At 36.7% G+C, this 21,230-nt stretch overlaps 1 protein-coding gene across 1 annotated transcript; it reads right to left on the bottom strand.

Moving 5' to 3' along the window:
- Window positions 1-1,542: 1,542 nt before the first annotated feature.
- On the bottom strand, window positions 1,543-21,206 carry ZBTB49 (zinc finger and BTB domain containing 49). The gene is made up of 8 exons (XM_069856331.1): window positions 21,104-21,206; window positions 19,082-19,255; window positions 15,827-16,932; window positions 9,804-9,850; window positions 6,254-6,327; window positions 5,412-5,494; window positions 5,159-5,320; window positions 1,543-2,906 (listed from the first exon to the last, which is right to left on the bottom strand). The coding sequence occupies exons 2-8, from the start codon at window positions 19,231-19,233 to the stop codon at window positions 2,236-2,238; spliced, it is 2,295 nt and encodes a 764-aa protein (XP_069712432.1). The 5' UTR covers window positions 19,234-19,255; window positions 21,104-21,206; the 3' UTR covers window positions 1,543-2,235.
- Between the last annotated feature and the right edge of the window lie 24 nt (window positions 21,207-21,230).

Here is a 21,230-nt window from a genome sequence, read left to right as displayed (position 1 = left end):
GAAAATGAATAAGAGAAGAGCTAAGGGTTCAAATATACCAACTGTTGTGGAACTGCGTTCTGCTACCCTACATGCTAGCATTTTTAAAATTAACCACTACAAAACCTTCTTCATTTTGAGTTTGCTGGCTGGAAAAATATAGATATTTAAGTTTTCTAGTCTATGTGCACTACAAGGAAAGGTAGGTGAAAAAATACCCAGCTTGCTCTCCAGTGCATCTGGATTTTTTTTCACTATGTTAACAGAGCAGTTAAAAGTTTTTCACTACATTAAAAGGTGATTGAGAGAAGTGCGTTTCTTTCAAGAGCTGCATACCCCGTTTAACGTTCTGCACCTTTTGTTTTAAGGAGTGCTGTGTTCTGGCCTGCAATATTATTTTTCTCATTTCAACTCAGGTTGAAATCACTTAAGAACAGGGAAGTATAGGGCCCAAGTAAAGAAAGGCAAGCCAGAAATTGTAATGTATTGTGTTAAACTGAACAGCTATCTTTGAATTCTTTAAGGGATGGGAGGGGAGTTGGTAGGCATTTTAAAAATATTACAAATACTGTATTTTCCAGGCTTTGAAGTTCCACAGAATGCAAGTCACCTGTGGTCTGTATTCCTGTTCTAGCAAAACTAATTCTTGTTCTACCAAGAACTGGCCAATTGTAGTAGATCTGAATTTTTGTGCATTAATGGGATACAACTAACAATATATTTTCTAATACCAGAAAAATGTGACATTACATATAAATTACTAGACAAGTTCCAGCTATTAGTTTTTGAGTAGATAAAGTGCAGTGTTATCAAAACAGTAGCAACACCAGATCTTGTCAGCTCTTGCAAAACACTGAAATCTAGTTCTCAGCCTACAAACTGCTTCTTTTCACAACAAAATTTATATATAACCAGATGTTTGGGGTTTTTACATCATTTTGTAATCCTAATTAAATGTTGGGCTATTTTTCATGCAAGTGCAACTCTGAATTCTCGCAGTCTTGTCAAGAAATACCTGTACTCACAGCTATACTGCTAGTGGTAAACACTGAGACTCCTTATAGGAAATAAGTAGTATGTGCTTCAGACTTTCCAGCCTGTGAAGTTTAGAAAAAAAAAGTTCAGCATAAGGATATTTTCATTTCAGAAACCACATTAACTAATGACATTTTTATCATAATGCTTGACAACACACTGCTAAAACTTTTTGATGAGTTGGGAAATGTTCAGCCAGCAAAACTCATGAGACTGTAGCAAGCAGTTTGAAATGCAACAGATCTATACTGAAAATGAATACAACTATTCAAAGCACCAAAGAAGAAAAAGGCCTCTAGGCAAAGTTTCTATCCTGTAAGAGTCTATTCATTCCATAAATTAACCAGCGTTCTACACTAACTCACTGAAATGCAAGACAATCTACTGGTGTATAGATTGTCCTTATTTTATAGTGCAGTTCTTCTTACAGTGGTATCCCCATTAGCACTGAAAAGATATGTGGAATAGCTGGAATTATGTTATTGAAATTTTTTTATGAAAGATAAAACACATTGAGCAATTAAGATACAATGTAAAACAAAATCCCTTTATTTGCATTTCCTGATCTTGGCCTTCATTGTACAAATAATCTGCTGTGCAAAATAGTTTATAAAATACTAAAAAAAAAAAAAAAAGCTTTTATTGTAAAAAAATAAAGTTTCTAGATATACAGTTACTTTGCACTATCACAAATATTGCCCAGTATTTAATATTTAAATTTAATATCACAATACTCAAGTCATGTAAACCAATGATTCTACCAGTAAGAAAGCCACTACTGAAAATCAGGTTCACTAGGGATTTGTTAGATGTTTGCCTCTTTTTGTACCTATACCCTTACACAACTCTGATGACTCATACTTGGAATTGTACCCATAACATGAAATTAGGCATTGGGCCATCCTTTCCTTCATTATCAGGTAAAAAATAGCAAGTTAAACAGTAAATTTACTAAATGGCAAATTTGAGTAAATCATGGCAACAGATGAGCTACACAGTGCAGTCACAGAACAGCAAAGGTCCCTGAAACTAGATCTGAGCTTTGCTGAGAAGCAGTGTAAAGGCAGCCTACACTGGGTTCTGGGCATGCGCATCTTGATTTCTACCAGTATCCAAGCAAGTTGGATTGAAAACTATCTCTGACCTCTCTATACTGCAGTGCAATTGTAATCATTTAGCATTAAGTGCCCCTAAGAACTTTTGATACAGTCACCTGAGCCGTCACTGTTCCAATTCACTTTCATTCTGCAAGGTCTTCATAGCTAAACCCCAGAGGGTCATGCTGGAGAAGAAGGGTCCTTCATTATTCTTGTATGCAGCAGATGATGTTCGACTGCTGAGTGGATCATTACAATGACTGTCCAAGCTAACCATAGAGGAACGAATCATGGGAACATTATCAGAATGTAAGGGCTCTTCTGCAGAAGATACATCTACATCTGCATAAGCATATGGTGGTGGTGGATTTGGCTGTGTCTGAGCTTTTGGGAGTTTAGCAGAATCCATGTTCAGTTTCTGTTGGTTTGCTGAGTCATGGTGCTGAATCATTGATTGCAACTTACAGTACGAATCTGCAGAGCTATCAAATTCCGTTGAATTTGCAGTTGGACGAATGGGAAATTTAACAGACACCGGTAACAATGTAACAGACATTTCTTGGCCAAAGGAGTCAGAACTCTGAGATCTGTCAAGGTCAGAAGTTTCAATACCTTGAGTAAATTCATCTAGTGTGTTTGGACCTTCATCAGTGGATTTACAATGCATTTTCTTGTGCCGCCGCAGAACAGCTGAGCGAGTGAAGCATTTGTTACAAGTTTCACAGGTATAGGGTTTTTCTCCTGTATGAGTCCTCACGTGTCTGCGCAGGTCACCAGAGCCTGCAAAACATTTCCCTACAAGACAAAAGTGACAGATTAAGATTTAGCTCTTGACACAAGTGCATAAACATGTTTTTAATACAGAAAATATCAAGTGATAAGGTATGGTATGTCCCAGTTGTGGTACTTTGTTTATTTACAACAGGTTCAAACAAGTTCCATGAAAAAGTTCAATGACAAGTTTCTTCTTCCTGATCTGAGTTTCTAACTTGTGCTTCCCAGGGCTTTAGTTTTTGTCTCAAGAGATGGGAGTATCCATTAGTATTTGAAAGTTATGAGTGCTCTCAGTTCGCATCAATCTTCATGGAGGAAAAAAAATATAAAAATAACTAATTTAATTCATCTGCCTGGAAAAACAGTCTGCTGATAAACTTCCAAATATATTTTTTCCAGTAAGAACTGCATCACACGGTTTGTTCATTATCAGGGAACTATTCTTAAAGTGCTGGCAAAATTTTTTTTGTTAATTTTGAGCTAGAGTAATGCTGCAGATAATTTTTTATATTCTAGACAGAGAATCTGTCAAAACTGTAATTTTCTGTAGCTGTAAATATTAGAATACAATAAAATTATAGAACCATAGAAAGGTTTGGGCTGGAAGGAACCTTAAAGATCATCTAGTTCCAACCCCACTGGATGGGCAGGGACACCTTCCACTAGACCAAGCATCTCAAGGCTTCATCCAACCTGGCTTTGAACACCTTCAGGCAGGGGGTACCCAGGACTTCTCTGGGCAACCTGTTCCTGTGCTTTACCACTCAAATTTCTTCCTAATATCTAATTTAAATCTATCCTCTTTCAGCTTAATCTACCCTCTTTCAGCTTGAAAATATTCAACTACTTTCCCATGTTTCGAACCACAGGCTCAAATAAGCTCAGTTACCACACTGCAAAGAAAAAAAGCATCTGAGGCTGACCCAAAGCAAAGTGCAGAAGAACAAGCAGAATAAGAGAGCATCAAGATCCAGAACTCTGCATGATTCAGACACCTCACATACTTTAGGCCAGTAGAAATAAGCTGGTACTTACTTGTGATTTTATCTCTATTTACCTAGGTTAAAGATTATGTTAGTTTGCATGGACAGATACCAACAGAAATGAATGGTATTATCTGAAAGCCCAGTAAAACTGCCGTCTCAATTTTCAGCAGAATACTTTTCATTCTACTGCACAGATTTCTCCTTAGAAAATCCATTAAACAGTAAGATAACAATTTACTGGAATAATACACAGGGATTTTTTGCCTAATGTGAATAATTCCTTAACGTTTGATCGGACCCTCTTTGTACAATTTTTGCCTTCTCTTTTACCTGCCTAAAATGAAAAATTATCAAAACCCACTACAAGACAAGATGAAAACAAGCCTATTTTAAATACAGTAACAAAAACGTTTATTTATACTTTTATATCCTGCATGTCTATATTTCTTCCATCTGATGCAAGACCTCCTGATAATATTAGCTTTCCTTGCGCCTCAAGGCATTACAAATAAAACATACTGCAGATGGACATTATTGTATGGAGTTACCTTCCTCCAAAACAGATTCCTCAGAACATGAAATTATACTAAAATAGCACTTAAGGCAGAAAAATAAGTAGTATGCACGATACTAAGTAGTGTATGAGACAATGCAGTTTCTGAGAACTATGATATATCGGGCTGAATCATTGATCAAAGAACCATTTTGAGACCACTCAGAAGCATGACTTATCTAGCACATTTTGAAACTAGATGTTCTCTGGTATGAAGCATTGACCAAGTTTTGATTTTATTACAGAGATTACAGAGATTGAAGCAAAGTAGCAAACGGTTGCAATTATCAAGCTCTCTGAATGCAGTTATATCTGAACAGTACTCAACTGGAAACAAAAAAAGGAAGGAAGAAAAAGGATTCCATTGACAGCCAAGTGATGTCAAACCCAGCTTTCCATCAGAAAGGATTACACTGAAAATAAAACAATTTTTGAAGAAGATAGTATCGGTACTTCTCTAGCAAACATGTATATGTGTTGATTCCTCTTATTTTCTTTCTCTATTCATCAACATAAATTCACTTCTACACTTATTTACAACAGTCAAAGAAGTTTTAATACACCAAATGAAAGGACTACAACAGACGCAAGACAGCAGATTTTGCAGAAAACTTTCACAATATGGTATTTCAATTTAAAATAATTTTGGTTAATTGTTATTCTGCTGACATAGGAACTTCTACTTATCATTTCAAAAGCAAGGACACAACCAATCTATTCACAGTAAATCTTACCACATGCTGAACAGCTGTATGGTCTCTCTCCGGTGTGCCTAATTCTGTGCTTTACTAATTTTCGTTGCATGTTGAATGACTTCCCACATTCATCACAGGTGAATACTTTATCTGCTGTATGGGTCTTTTTGTGCTCTTTTAAATTACTGAAGTTACTGAATCCTAGAAATATATGACAGACACTGAGATGAAAAATGACTCCTTGCATTTCGGTCAAAAAACCTCAGAGGCAGAAACCTTGGCTTTTGCATACCTCTGCCACAGATATCACACAGATGAGGCTTTTCTCCAGAATGAATAATAATATGACGTTGAACATCACCAGAAGCAGCAAATCTGTAACAGAACACGCAAATACAATTACTTTCTTCATAAGCCCCTTAATTCTCCTAAACTAAGTATCGTGTGGAAATCAACTATAAAGAATGTGCGATGTTCTGAACAAAGGTTAAAATCTAAAACACAGATAAACAGATGCATTTAAGAGAAAATATTTTGAAGTGACATTTTGGCAACGTCTAATTAAACATATGCTAGAAAAAGAAACAAAACAAAAAAAAAATCTTTTCACCATTAATGTTACTAATTTTTTCTGTATTTAACTTAAGTATGAATGCTACTCCTAAATGACTGTATTTCCTGACACCTGTTAGCAGAAGGCAGAAATACTTAATGCTTTGCTTGAACTCATAAGGTTTCCCATACTTCATAATTTCCTTAAAATGTAATAAAAATTATATGACCAAATAATGAAAAAAAATCTAAAGGAAAGGTACAAAACTAGGTGACTTATTGTGACTCACACTGTTCAAAATACACGTAACAGTATAACCCTAACTAAAGACACAAATAAACAGCAAATTGATTAATCAAGACCCTAGACTACATATGTGGTAACGCGTTTATCTTATTATAGTGATTTGCAACAAGACATCTGCAGACACACGTGTCTTTTAATTCTATCAGTATTAAACCTGAAGTATTTTTAACAAAATTGATCAGCATGCTCCCTTAGCCCTTGGGCCTTAGTTTATCATGAAGATTAAAGAAAACATGAACAAGTTTTATGATGTTATCATGAACAATTCCACTCACCTTTTCCCACAGATTTCACAAATGTATGGCTTTTCACCAGAATGTCGACGTAAATGTGTCTGGAGATTACCTGCCTGAAGCAACAGTAATTCAAACGTTTAAATTGAGCTAGCTTGTTGTTGCATACAGATAAAAAGACAATGATGGGAACTATGACACTGGCTTTTTATTCCTAATTCTAAGGCAGTGAAAACTACGAAGCACGTATAAACTCAAGCATTCTTATCTAGTAAAGACAGGCTACCATGTACTTCAAAATCATATTGCTTATGTATGCAATTTTACATTGAATAAATAAAAAAGAAGCCTGGAATCAAATGCTAAGGAAAAAGAAAGATCTGTAGTTGAAAACAGGTCCAATTATAAACTACACAATCTAGATAGCAGTGAAAAAGAAAACTTAATAGTAATATGGTTAATGTTAGTGTAATTTTCCCTGCCCTACAAATAAAATATTGTTACATCAAAATACCTGAATTCACATACCAGGAGGTTAAAAAGAAAAGGACAGGATAAACAATTCAATTCAAAAAATACTCTGTGCCAACTGCTCCAAACCTGGAATTAACTGGCAACTAATTTTTATTACATATCTTTTCTCTCCTAATCCTGTAAAAATCATGCTAGTCTAGCAGGCAAACCAGATAACGACCAGACAAAACCATCTTACTCATCACAACTTCTAAGAAAATATATTTTTAAAGCCACTGGTGCTTCTGCATGGCTGATCCACTGAAAGTTCATTTCTCAAAGCACAAGATGCAGCTAGTCTGGACAGAAGAGCTGCAGATGTTCCATAAACTGTGCATACTTCAATGGTCAGTTTTTAACTCTTCCATTCTCTTTGACAGATAACTGCCTGGTTCTATCTAGGCACAGTAGAGGAACATTAAGTCCTTTCAATTAGGAAAGAAAATTGGGGATGCAAAGATAACCACATTCTCCTTGGTCACAGGAGGACAACAAAACTAAGACCCATTAGTAATTTCTCATGACTTCTTTAGATAATAAACTACCTGTGACAACCAATCACTGTAATCACAGCTTATAATATACCAGAACTGAATTTGCGCAGACACACAGAACAGTATTAAATGGATCGCTTCGTGAACCCTGAGAGCCTTCTTTAACCTCTGTAAAGTTTTTCAGACAGCAGTAAGACTGAGCCACTATTCTTCCATGTCAAACTTTACAATACTGAAATCCATTCAGAGAGAGGCACTAGATATCTGTTTCTGAGGAACGAGAAGACTAAGCAGAATTCTTTATGGAGCAATTTGTGCTTTGCAAACAGAGGATTTTATGCAGAGGTGCATTTAAGAGAAACATACAAAAGACAAACCCTTTACCTCTACCCACATCACAAAACAAACTATATCATAGGCATTTGAAAGTGATTCTGGAAAAGGACAGAGGGTGAATCTGAAGTGCAAGAATTATTCTGAAACAGTTCCTATACAGGCATTTTTAGCAAGAAACTTTTTACAGAGTAGCAGGAAGAGCCATCTCCTAATTACAAGCCTGTATCACTCCTCCTAATGAAGGGAAAAGCTTGTTATTACCTATGCTGAGACAAAAAAAAAAAAGGTAAAAACATCAGTAACTTGTATTCTTCCTAAGCTTTTAAGGTCATCTCTGTGAAAAAGTATATGAGGACTTCTACCAGAATTTTGGTGAAAGGAAAGAAACTGCTGCTGACTGCATAAACACTCCTCTTAAATTCACAGACTAAAAAGATATGCTAGACTTAATCCATATAATGCATATAATGCCCTAAAAGAAGATCTGCAGAAGGAGGTAGTCAGGAGGTAAAGCATGACATCCTAGCTCACCAGCCAGAGAATGGCCACATAGCAACAGGCTGTGTACTAGCAGTAAGGGTAGACACAGGCTTGGAAGTAGAAAAGGAATCTTTTTCCTCCAAAACTCAAAGACATTTACAGTTATTTGTTTCCAACTGAGCTCCTATGTCAATCCCTACTTTCTTCATTTTTTGTTTCACCTTCCAACAGAAAGTGTCAGTCACACCTTGCAGGAGCAGACATACTACTAGGCATAACTGCACTCTCCCAAAAGCAGAGAACATCAGGCTTAGATAAGAAAAGTGTTACTATTTCTGTGCCTGCAGATTGAGAAGGATCAAAAGCAAGAATGGAGATAATCTTTTAAACAAAAAGTAGATCATAACTATCCTTGCCTCATTCTTTCTGGTAGGTAGAGTCTTACTTATTTGTGCAATTCAAAAGAAGTACCTCAGAGGTATGCAAGTTCCCTTTTATGACCTGAAGAACTGAGCAGACAAGCTGAACGCTATAGCTCACAGTCTGGACATGCAGGAATTGTCCATCAATATGTATTTATCAGTACTTTCAGGCAAGTGAGGTAATAGGTATGGAAGAGGAAGGAAGCTGTTTAAGACTGTTCAATTAAAAAGCAGAAATGTCCAGTTTTGTTGGGTTTTTGTTTGTTTGTTTCTAAATAAAGAGGCGCAATGTGCGTTACATGAGGAGGCTGTCATGCCCATCATGTACTCCGAGGGCATGAAGCTTTTTTATTCCTTCTTCCTCCACAGTAACGGTACAGAATACCACTGCATTTGCCAAAAGTGCTTTTAATGAAATTTGGAAATATCTCCCTTTTAATAACTAAAAGTTCAATCATCAAAATTAATGAAAATGCACTTTCTTTGCCTAATAAGCAGATCCAGTTTTGCCCAAGTACAATCACTGTTGGGTGGGTAGACAAAGGTCACATAATTCTAATTCTTAAACCAAAAGAAAGACCAAAGTCATTCAGCAATAATTATTATTTACTCTTAGTATAAAATTATTCACCTGTCTATTGTCTCCTGTACTTAAGTACACATATTCCAAGAAGGAAAATGGAAAAGAAATAGACATCTAGGAAACATAAGACAACTAGGCACCAAATTTGTAGAAACACAAATGAATTGCAGCAAGCATTGGAGGGCAAATTAAGGCAGCTAAAGCTTAGGCCCTTCATGTAATTTCACAAGAGTATCTTTCTGAATCATAGCTGAGTTTTGTCCCTTCAGACAGGCTGTGCTGTTGTTCTTCACAGAAGGAAACTGACTCAAAAATTCTGCTTAATAATTTATGACATTTAGGAAGATGAAACTGCACTGTGAATACAACATTATCTAAAATTCTACCCTGTATTTTTTTCAGACACTATAAAAGTGCTATTAAAAACACATCCCTAAAGCATAAGGCAAAAGCACAGTGTGAAAATTAATGCTTTTGGTATTTCAATTATAGTTGTGGTTCTGTATAGTTAAATATTCATTTGAAGGTAAAATACATAACACATCTACTGAGAACAGACAGAATCAAAGGTACAAAACCTATCAAAGAAATCTAAAATACTCAACATGTTATTTTCAACTCAGACATTTCAATATTTTATCCCTGAAGTTGTTTGTCTTTGAACAAACAATACCTATGGATTTAAAACCAAGCTTATTTTTAGAATCAACACATAGATGCATTTCATTTTCAAGTGTAAGTACCATAATATAAAATATTCCCACCTGTGAGAAGTGTTTCCCACAAATGTTACATTCAAAAGGTTTCTCACCTAAAAGGAGAAGAAACAGAACATAGACCTTCTAGTAGTTGCAATACAAGACAAATGTTTTACATTGGTAGGCTTCCTTTCAAAACATATAAGAGTAAAAATATCCCCCAAAGGACACTTACCCATATATTTAAGGAGAAACTCAAGGGGGAAGTACAGCATTTATCATTAAGCCTGAAAATCAGACTTGCTCAGAAACAGAAATTCTCTTTCAAAACAAGTAGGTAGAAGAGTTTTCATAAGCATGGGAATGTTTTGTAAATTTTTTCCCCAGATGAAAGGGGTACCATACCTCCAGGAAAAACAGAATACGTGACGAAGTCCAACAACAACAATAGCTATGAGAAGTGCACTAGTTTTTCCACTTGTATACAGAAAGGTCCCACTCTTAGAAAGCATAGAGAATGCAGAGAAACTAATTTGGAAGGATTCTGTTTTCTCTATGATGTGTATCGTACATCTCTGATCAGTATGTAGCTGTTCACTTTCAGCAAATACATATTTGCCTTTGAATTCTCATCCTGTATAAAAGTATCTGATAATTAACCCAAGTATTTTGCTCAAAAATTCTGAATTTATATATATGAAACTGGTATTCTTCCATCTCCAAATACATGAGCAGCTTTAGTAAAAAAAATAGTGCAGCCCACTGTAACTTAAAAATAACTTGACTCTCAATCTAGGATGTGATTGCACAATACTTAGTTCTCTAGCTGTCAAACTGAGGCAAATACATTTTTCTAATCACTTCTCCTCTACAGCATTTCATAAAGGCGTTTTTTTCCCTGCTCAGTTCTTGGTTTCCTAATTTTTACACTGTTGATAAAAATCTCTGTGCATCTTCTAGAATTTTTAAAACAATAATAATGCTCAAATACCACTGAATTCAATGACAGTCAGACTTCTAATGATAGTGTCATAAGTCTAACTATACATTAAAAGAACATAATATAATCTGACCCAGAGATACAGGGAAACAAAATTAGTGATTCTGAGCACAGATATTTCCAGAAGGAAAAAGAGATCTTGTACTGTATTACTTTTTGGTGCTGATTCAAGATCTGCCTAAAGAATTTTATTTGCTTTTTAATTGTAATTTCCCTGATTTTGCAGAAGACCTCTTGGCTATTTGTAGCCTTCTCTTTAAGCAAGAACTCTCCACATCAGTGTTATTCCTCTGTCCTTCGAAGTGTAACAAGCAACATGTACAATATCCAGGTGTTAAGGTTCCATTTTCTTTCCCTGACAACAAATACACACAACGTTCTTTCAACATATTTGAGGATCAAGGACTAAATGCAATTCTCTTAAGATATTAAAGCAGAGAATAAGCATACAGTCACGTGGCTTCACAGACAGAAACCTTGCAGTTAGTCTAACAACTTGAGGCTAAATCTACTTGTTCTACTTAATGAAGAATAGAAATGATACAGTAGTTTCAAGAAAGCTTTTATTCAATTAAAGATAAAAATTAAGAAACCAATGACTCAACTATCCAATAGCTCAACTATAAAGAACATTGAGGCTTGATTTCATTATGGCTCTAAATTTGCAAAAATTCTGGCACTGACTACACAAATACAAATGAAACCAACAGGGAGCCAGGTGCGTGGCAGTTGGAAAGGCTTCTGACAACCATAAAAGCATCAAGGTGATTTTAAATGGAGGATAAAAAACGCTAGTAGTAATTTCTGCAGAAATTTCCTACACCAAAAAAAAAGAAAGTTACTGTTGATACAAAGACTATTATCCAAACAGAAATCTACCCTGAAATAACTAGAGGGGCAGGAAAGCTCAAATTTCTCACAACTATTTTTGTAGGTTTTAACTGTTTTAACTCGTTTTAACTGTACTGATGCACAAAGAGTTGGAGGTTTTTTCCCCTGATGACAGAGGTAAAATGAAAAAGTTTTGCTTGAAAAGAAACGAATAATTTTTTTGGAGAACAATTCTGCACCTGCATAAAACTCCAAACCACTGGACATATCAAGTAGCTTACTCCAAGAATGAATTCTATCAGAAATACCAAATTATTCAGTGTTGTAGCATCCCTCAGGTAGAGTGAGGCTAATTGCTTCCTAAAGTTTACTAGCATGAGTGCAGCTAGCAAGGCAAAGATGATCTTTCTCTGCTTATCACTGGTGAGACCACATCTGGAGCCTTAAAAAACTAAGGCAAACAGGAAATCTTACTGCCATCTACATGGAATGGAAAGACATAAACAGGTTGTTCTGGAAGGTATAAAGCAATGGGACAGGAGGCAGCAGATGCAAGTGAGATCATGAGAAATTCTGACTACATATAGGAAAAAAACTTTTACGCCATAAGGGTGGTCAAACACTGGAACTGGTTGCCTGGAGTTTGTGGAATCTGTGTCCTCAGAGATAGCTAAAATTTGACTACACAAGGCCATGAGCAAACCAACCCAATATAATTTGACCTGCCTTGAGCAGAGGTCTGGAATGGATGAACTCAGGACTATTCTAAGCAAATTATTCTATGATTCTATGACTGTCATTAAACTCCAAACAAAAAAAAACTTTATCTGAGAACATTAATCTTCTCAAAGACCATGCTGGATCAACAGGAATAGAGAAAAGTTGGGGAAAAGTACTAACTGAACTATAGTTAAGACAGTGCTTAAACAGACATCCGGGGAATTTTTCATTTTTAACCCTCGGACTGCCTTGTGTTTTCTATCTTCTGTTGCACCTTTCTTGTTTGATGCGCTGCAAGAGATGAAGATGAAGGCGGCACAGCGGTGGGATCAAAGCAGTGGTGTGTGAGCTCCAGAAGAGAAAGGCGTGAAGGCAGAAGTGGTATTCCTGAAGAGGTCACAAAGGTGAGGAGCAGAACCCACTAAGGCATGGAATGTTGGCAACTTGCTCAAGCAAAGCTTGGAAAGAAAAGGCTGAGGACCAGCACTGTGTCATAACAGTGTGATGCTGCTCACGTTGTATTCCATCCTGCCAAGAGTTCTTTCCACAGGGTCGGGGTGTGGGTGGGGTTGAGATGTTTCCTGAAAGTATTTTTTAAAAAACCCAAAACACTGGATGTTCCTGGATAGATAATAAGAGAGCTATGCTTGCTTCCTTCTTTTTTTTCAGAAAGGTCAATCTAATAAAAAACAAATTATAACATTCAGTCAAGTAAAAATCAATCTTAAAGTCAGTGCAATAAGCTCTATTTAGAGATTCCTTTAAATATCTGCTACCAATAAACCAAAACAGCTAGGCAACCCAATACAATGACTTATTGAACATAACATGCCTGTCTTCAGGCAACTTATCAATACAACCATACTAATCTGTAAATTCTTTAGTAGTTCCTAGTGTTCAAGTATAGAGAATTTCACACGTGCTTTTTCTTGATGAGCAGGCCACCATAGCACTTGTGTTTAAAGAGCTGTCATTTGTGGATTAAAAACTAGCTTGCCAGTGTGAATGGTCCATTTTAGTAACTTGCTTCCTTCACCTCTTCAGCAAAGCCAGATTTAGAGGGCTTTCAGTGAGCACCGTAATATTTAAACACTTGCTAACCCTTTTGCTCAGTTCTAGAAAATTAATGTTTTTAAATAAAATTGATTAGATAGTAATCTGCTTTGTTCTCTGAAATAGCAGATGAATGGAAATGGCTTTTACTATACACCTACATTACTTAACTACCAGTATACCTAGTACTGATGATGCAGATGTGTCCTCTACCTTCAGCTACAGACCCTTCCTATATTAACATCCTACTCGCTATCCACTGTAATTTTCCAAGTGTTCTTTTTGCAACAGTTGGATATTTTAAAACAAATTAACAGGACCCCCCAAAAACGCAGGCAAGCAAACAGGCCTATCAAGTCATATGTCTCAGTTCTCCCATCCTTCTTTGAGGAGCTTATTATTTGTTAAACTTATGTTCTTAAACTTTGCCAATTTAGCACATCTATAGAACATCAATGTCACATTAAATAGCATTCAAGTCCAGAAATTTTTGAAAACTATTGGAAGAACATGGTGGATGAAAAGCAGCATGGAATTCCTGAATCCAATGTATACTCAGATTAGTAGAAGACAGCGACAACAACAAAACTAAGTCTAGGATCACTTTTCTTACACAAGGTATAAAGCTAATTTGTAACAGGCAGTGCCGTGGAACATGAAACAACATATACCAGAGCTTACATAGAGTGGAAGCACATATCTAAAATATCAAGAAAGAAATAAGCTGTGACACACAAATAGCTTTGCAAAGCTACTACAACCCTTTTCCTCTCTTTCATTTTCCTACACTTTTAAGTATTTGCTGGCCGTGCTGTGTCTAAAGATAAAAAATAATTTGTAAAACACTTGTAGCATGGGCTATAGTCTCCTCTTTCTCTCATAAAGCTTAGTACCTAATTCACTCTTCTGACCTTTAAGGTACAATACATTAAAAGAGGTAAACTAAACTATGAACCTCATGTTTTAAATGATTTAGTAGACTTGGAAACATACAGTAATTAAATCTACTGCTAGGGCAATACACTCTTAAAAATCTAAATAGCTTAATGGGCACCAGTACTCTCGAAACCAGGATTTCCTCCAGTGATCGTGATGTCTAAGGAAGGGCAAATTCTAACAGATTTCTCATAACTGGGGGTCTCTTTCACACAGATTGCCTAGCACAAACTCACACGCTACTGACTTCAGAGTCTCACCCTAATTTGGGAACCTTCTAGATGCTCTATATTCTATATCTGATCATTTATTTTCCTGAAATTTCTAAGATATTCAAATATACCTGATAACATCACTTCAAATTAGATAACAGATTAAAAAAAATACACAAGCCAAAGAGAGGATCCAGGCAAGAGACACATGCAAGTCTTTCACAGGAGACCAAATTATAAAAAACAGTAGTATTAGTAATGTGAACATATAGATATACTCAAAGATACCAAGTGAAAACTTCAGGAACCTAAAGCAAATGTTCATATATTCAGGTTCTGGAAAGATTTTTTTTTTTTTTTACTAAAACTATGGAAGAATAAATTCTTAATATTAAGGATCAATTAACCAAAGAAATTGTCTGCTAAGAGAGACTCCCATTTACTGTCAAAGTGCTGATACATGTACGCTTATTTGCAAAGTGATGTTTATTTAACAAGACAGAGAGATGCATCTGTATATTTAATATAGGGGGAAAAAAGTCAAAACATATTTAACAGCTTAATCAGGAATAATGCCATCTCGGGGACTTCAAATCAATGGTGTTACTTGATTAACTAAGGTAATTCTTAAAAACCCTTTTAAAAAAGCATATCTAAAGTTGTAGAAATATAATAGAACATGCTGGTTAAATTTTACAGACGAATTATAGTTAATTCGAAGTTAAATTAGGTCTTGCATTTCACTAGAATTAAAAGATACTTAGAAATAAATCTACGCTACTTCAAAAAGAATGTCACCTGTGAGGTTTCAAAACAAGGTAAATGAATTCAAAATTCCCATTCGCTCTGTGGCCTATTTGTTTGCAAGAGCATTACTCTCTAGGGAAATGTGAAGAAAGTTATTCACACTAGGAAAAAAGTGTAAATTAGTTATTGACTAGATTTCTACAGGTTAAAAAGAAATGAACACCAAGCCCTAATCCTTTGTGTCTTACAATGAATATATGATCACAGAGAACTGAGGTGATCTACAACACCTATAATATAGTCTTCTATCCATGTACACTTAATTTTCATTGAGATATCACACAACGTTCTTTAAAAAATAGCCATGAAAAAAGAAACGGAAGGCTACATCTTTTATACAGCTAAAACTCTCAGCTAAACTCAGTCTTAAGGTCTACTCCTGTATGAGTACTCATTTTTTAAAAAAAAAGACAAAACCACACCCTTTTGAAAGCAGACCCATAAGCAGCTTCTCTCAATCAAGAGATACTGCAAGACATCCTCTTTAACTGTAATATTTGGTCTGCAGACCAAGTTATTGATAACTGTACCTGTATGAGACCTTTTATGGAGCTCCAAATTGCTTGGATGTTTGAAAGCCTTCCCACATAATTCACAAGTATATTGCCTCTGTGACTGAAGAGTCTGTGATTGCCCTTCTTGTTCCAAAGGACCTTGAGATCTTTCAATTTCAACAGTTTGTTCAATATTCTCAGAATCTGCTACATCTTCCACTTCCTTTTCTTCAGTTACTCTAACACTTGTCATGTCCATGGTATTTTCATTTACAGGTTCAACTACTCCTGTTACTCTGCTGTTATCTCTCTTAGGCTCAGGTGGCTCCTCTGCAGATTTCTGAGATCTTAGAAAATTTAACTTTTTGAGGTGTACTGCCTTTTTCAGCTGCATCTGTTTGGTGGGCTGCATAAGCACGCTGCCTGCATCTTGGTCTGGAGCAGCTTCATTCACAGTCTGAACCAGAAAGTTTGATGGTAAATGATCAGAGGTTTCAAGAATGCATTCAGAGTGACTGACAGTACAGGAATTATTCTCTACTGTATTTATTTCCGTAGATGTGTTGTAAGAAAAGGATTGTTCTGCTACTCTCTCATGATTAGAGCAAGTGCTTTGCTTATAGAACTGTTTACTGTAAAAGTTGCGCAGTTTATAATAGTAATTTGGTTGCTTAAATGGAAGGTCTGTGCAGTTGCCATCTAAGGGGTCTTGTGATTGTTTCTGTATCTCACCTGAGGCTGTGTGAAGATTAAGAGACTGCGATGTGTGAGAATGGTGGTCAGCCAAGACTTTATTAGCTTGTGTGTCAGATGAGCATTCATGCATTAGGTTTGTTCCATAATTGTCATTGGCACAGCTGGTATCTGCACTCAAAGTATTCTGCAGCGAAAAGATGTTATTACAAGGCATGTTGGCTGTTTGCTCTACAGCTGTAGAAGATTTTAAAAAGGTATGGCAAATGTTCAGGACATTTTGCACTTGGAGACACTGTGCAATATCCAACATAGCTTGTACGTTGTCCTGGCTAAGATCCAGATGAGAGGTGTACATGAAGTCCAAAATCTGGCCTATCCCACCTACATTTTTAATGTCCAAGTGAAAGACATCGTTCTTCTGGCCTGAAGAATTCTGGAAAAGGGTCCTGACAAAATAAGGCAAATATTCAAACACAAGTAATTCATGAGCACTTTCTTATAAAAAATACACCTGAAATAGACTGGCTGGTATGAAATAACAACTTACACTATATGTTCTTATCTAGATTACTGTGGTTTTGCAGATGAATTTTTCATGTTTCCAAACTGCTCGATTACTGGTCTTATGTATTAGTCCTACACTAGCACACTTAAAGTTTAGCTCAAAGCAAATGAACCTTTGTGTAACTTTAATCTTCTGCTTTTAAATGTTTTGAAAACACATCCTATATGTGTGGTTTCCTAACCGATGTTCCTTATGTTATAGGTGCAGTGGTGTATTTATGGACTATTTGCAAAAGCTGTTTGACTAAGAATGGTGATTCTTCTTCCATTATGGCAAATAAAACAGGACATGAGAAATTTTTTAGTAAAAAGGAGAAGGCAGCTAAACTATTCTCATCGGGCAACTCAGTTTTTCTATCAAGCTTTATCAGTAACACTTATTAAAGTTATTATTATTAGTTCTTTCTCCCCAAGTAGGTGAGAGAATGGTGATAACAAACGAGATTTGCATTACTTTTAAACTATTATCTCACAACGACAAAAAGTATATTTGTTACTGTATGAGAATCAAGCAAAATAATAATGAAGAGGACAGATATATGAGCCTGAAACAGCAGTCCAACCAATACCCACTGAATTGTCACTGAATCCTTAAAGTTTCTGATTTTGCTAGACTTTAGTTTTTGATGTAAAGTATTCTTAGCATCAGAGCTGTAGTTCTTCACATGCTAGATTAAGGGGGTTTGTACTCTGCATCAGTCAGGAACTTCACACCTTTACACTAAAACTCCAGTCTCTAACCTGATACTCTCACAGTAAATGATGCTATACACAAATAGGGTCAGGTCACTCCTATGTAGCTGTATTCCTACATCAGGAAGTACCCTCAACTTGGTAATTCCTCTCCGTGGGTTAAATCTCAAACTGGGTTTTGTTTAAAGGTGGGCATAATATGCCCGTGGCAGGGGGGTTAGAACTAGGTGATCTTTAAGGTCCCTTCCAATGCAAATGATTCTATAATAATATTAATGAGCTCTAAATTTCAAGCAAATGGGAGTCCAGGCTTAAAATTCAGAAACGCAGAGTTTCAGATGCATTCCCAGCTGTCCTATCCTCTTACTGTCATGCTATTCTGAACACAGTGCCCACACCCAAATTCCTTCATACATCCAGGTCATACTACCTTAATTAAAACCAGAACTATAACAAACAGATCTGGGTTGCAAGTCTAAATTAATTAGTCACTTATATCCAACTGAATTTTAATAAGAGTTGAGCATCTTCAATTACTTTAAAAATTCAGTCTTTGAACATAATTTCACTTCATCATCAGGATTACAACACTAGAAAAGAAAAAGGAAAAACAGCCTCTTATCATTTTTCCCTGGTCATAATAAAAATAATTTTCTCACACAAGAACTTGTAGTCAAGCTTTGAAGATGTTTCAAGCAGAAAGGTCTATAAAATGCCAGATCTAGCAGCTTACTCATAACTAATGTAAAACACTAAGCTTGGAGATCCAGCACCCCCCAAAATCTGGAGGATCAATGAGGGCTGTACAGAGGGGAAAGTGATGTGGCTCCATGGGCTTTAAAACTTCAAAATGTAGATGTTGTCTCCCTGAGAACCTGTTCTAAATAGAGATGCAATAATAACCTATACATTTAGATTTTAGTTTGAACATATAATTGATGAAACAATTTATGTTATTCAAAAATGGATAACGTGAATTGTTTCATCAATTATATCCCTTATGTGCCTTTGTTCATATACTCTACTATGCAACTTGTAAAGAGTTACCTTTTCATACTCAAATACTGAAAGGTACCTTAAGCAACTGAGGAAAATGCCAAACTCAAACACTGTAGCATTTAACTATGTATATCTAGAAAATAAATTAGGATTGTCATAGCTTTTAATTAGATTATGTATTTGACACAGATTTATCTCTGCACAAACTAACTTTTCCCCTTACACTCCGACAATTACTTCGTCTGTCACTACCAGAAAAAAACAACAAACTTCTTAGAGAAAACCTCAACCAACAACATACAGTTCATTTTTGAAAAAGAAGAATTTTCTGTCACATACCTGAAATACTGACTGAAAGCAGCTAACACATTTTTGTGTGCTTTGAAGCAGACACCTTTTACCACCAGCATGCAGTCACAGAGAAGACCTTGAATGCGTTGTTCATGTAGCTGCTGGAGAAGATGACAACTATGGCTAGCAACAGTGTCCATGCTAGGAAATCATTTAAATTACCTACAATGAAATAAAACGCTAAGATGAATTTTAAATATTAAATTGCAAAACTAATTTAGAACATGAAGAACATTTTTATTATTTAAGTTCCCCCCCAATAGACTTCAGTTTACACCTGCAATGTGAGCTCAAAAGGCATTTCTCTGATTAAAGATGAGCCACAGAATTGCTCACCAGTAGAAATCCAGCAAGATACATAGGAAATACTGATTTTAATGAAGTTTTGCTTACAACATAGAGCTTCGGCAAAGATGTGCTAATGGCCCTGCCAATAAACTCCATAGCCACATAAAAAAGGCAGTTTAGACAACCTCAACAACAATTAGATTCTAAGGCAAAAACATATCACACCTACAACATCAATAGTAATCGTAGAGGAAAACCTCAGCTTCCTTAACCCCTAAACTGAAAAGGGAAAACACTGTACCACCATTATTTATGCTGTATTTTTGCTGTTGTAGCTAAGCATATTTCCCACGTGGATCATGTACGTTAGTATGGTAACTTTTTTTACATATAATAAAATGTAAAGTCTCTTTCAAAAATCACTCTTCTGAACAGGTTGAAGGGAAGACAAGTAACATTCCCACATAATATGTTCACATTCAATTCTATACTTCCCTTTTCTGTAAGAAAGATGCTACTCTTCCCCTGTGCACTTGTAAATACAAAAGGAAAATTCCAACTATTATGGTGATTAGAACTTCTAGTCTTCTGACTAGTGAATGAAGCAGAAAAATCACTTTGAGTTAAACCTGAGAAGAACACAGCTGTCCACATTTTCAATTCTCATGAGCGCTAAAGGCTCCGTGCTTTAATTTATTCTGTTAGTCTGTGAGATTCACTGCCTCCTGTTGCATTTGATACCAAAATGCTGGCAAATACACTCTCTAAGACTCGTTTTGGAAAGCAAACATCCTTCATTCAGGCCTGGGAAACACGAGGGAGTGATTAAAGCTGGGGACAGAAAATATTTCCCACTTACGTGCATATATATAATTTTTCCCAGAAATCTTATGCATATTCTATTACTTTCCAAGGACTAATTTTAATGTTATGATAAACTTCACAACAGTGAAAACTTGTTAATTTGGAGCTTGCTCCAGCTCTCTGCTTGACTTTGCCTTTGAGATAGGGAGAGACTCCAAACAGAGGTGATTACAGAAGAAAAGACATCTGTTCAGCACAGATCGCACTTCCCACAAGGTGTTATTATTTTCAAAGAATGAACAGTGTCTGTAAAAACACCGTCTGAAAAAAACCCAACATGCTATCAGAGGAACATTCTGCCTAACTTTCAAAAAATACAGCTACTTAGATGAAACTTAACTCTACTTTGACTTAAAGAAAAAATATTCCACTTGTTGTGATAGTAGCTACTTCTCGTATCAGATTATGGTGAGGTAATACATTGTACTTTCCCCTTATTTATTCTTACGTCTTTTACCACGCTTTAAAATGAAGAAACCACATCTATTTGCCAGAAAACTGCTTGCTCTGTTTACATCCCCCACCACGGCATCTTGGCAGCAGTTTAACAAGCTGTGAGCTCAGAGTCCCTCAGCCACCAGGTGCCTGTCTCTCAGCGGGTAAGAGAACGGGCACGCCGAGCTGCTCTCGAAGGAAAGGAGCCCCAGCGGCAGCCACTTAAGCTGCCATTTCAAGCTAACCCTCGGCCTTGCCGAGGTACAGCTCAGGATCCAGGCGCTCACGGAAGGAGGGGTTTCCCTCAGAAGGCCGGGCCCGGCGGGGAGGGCGGAGCGGGATCTGAGGGGCCGGGTCCGCCCCCGGGGGGGATGACGGCCCAGCAGAGGGGTAGAGGCTGGCCCCGCTCAGCCCGGTGCTTACCGGCTCCGAGCACCTCCCAGCTCCATCCCCGCGCGGCCGCCCGGCGGCAGCCACTACCCCAACTTCCGCCTCCGCTCGCCGCTTCCGCTTCCGCTCCTTCCGCTTCCGGGGCGGGGCCCGCGCGCGG

Source organism: Phaenicophaeus curvirostris, chromosome 4 (assembly GCF_032191515.1).
Source record: "Phaenicophaeus curvirostris isolate KB17595 chromosome 4, BPBGC_Pcur_1.0, whole genome shotgun sequence".
NCBI lineage: Eukaryota > Metazoa > Chordata > Aves > Cuculiformes > Cuculidae > Phaenicophaeus > Phaenicophaeus curvirostris.
This window is presented reverse-complemented; position numbering and strand designations above follow the sequence as displayed.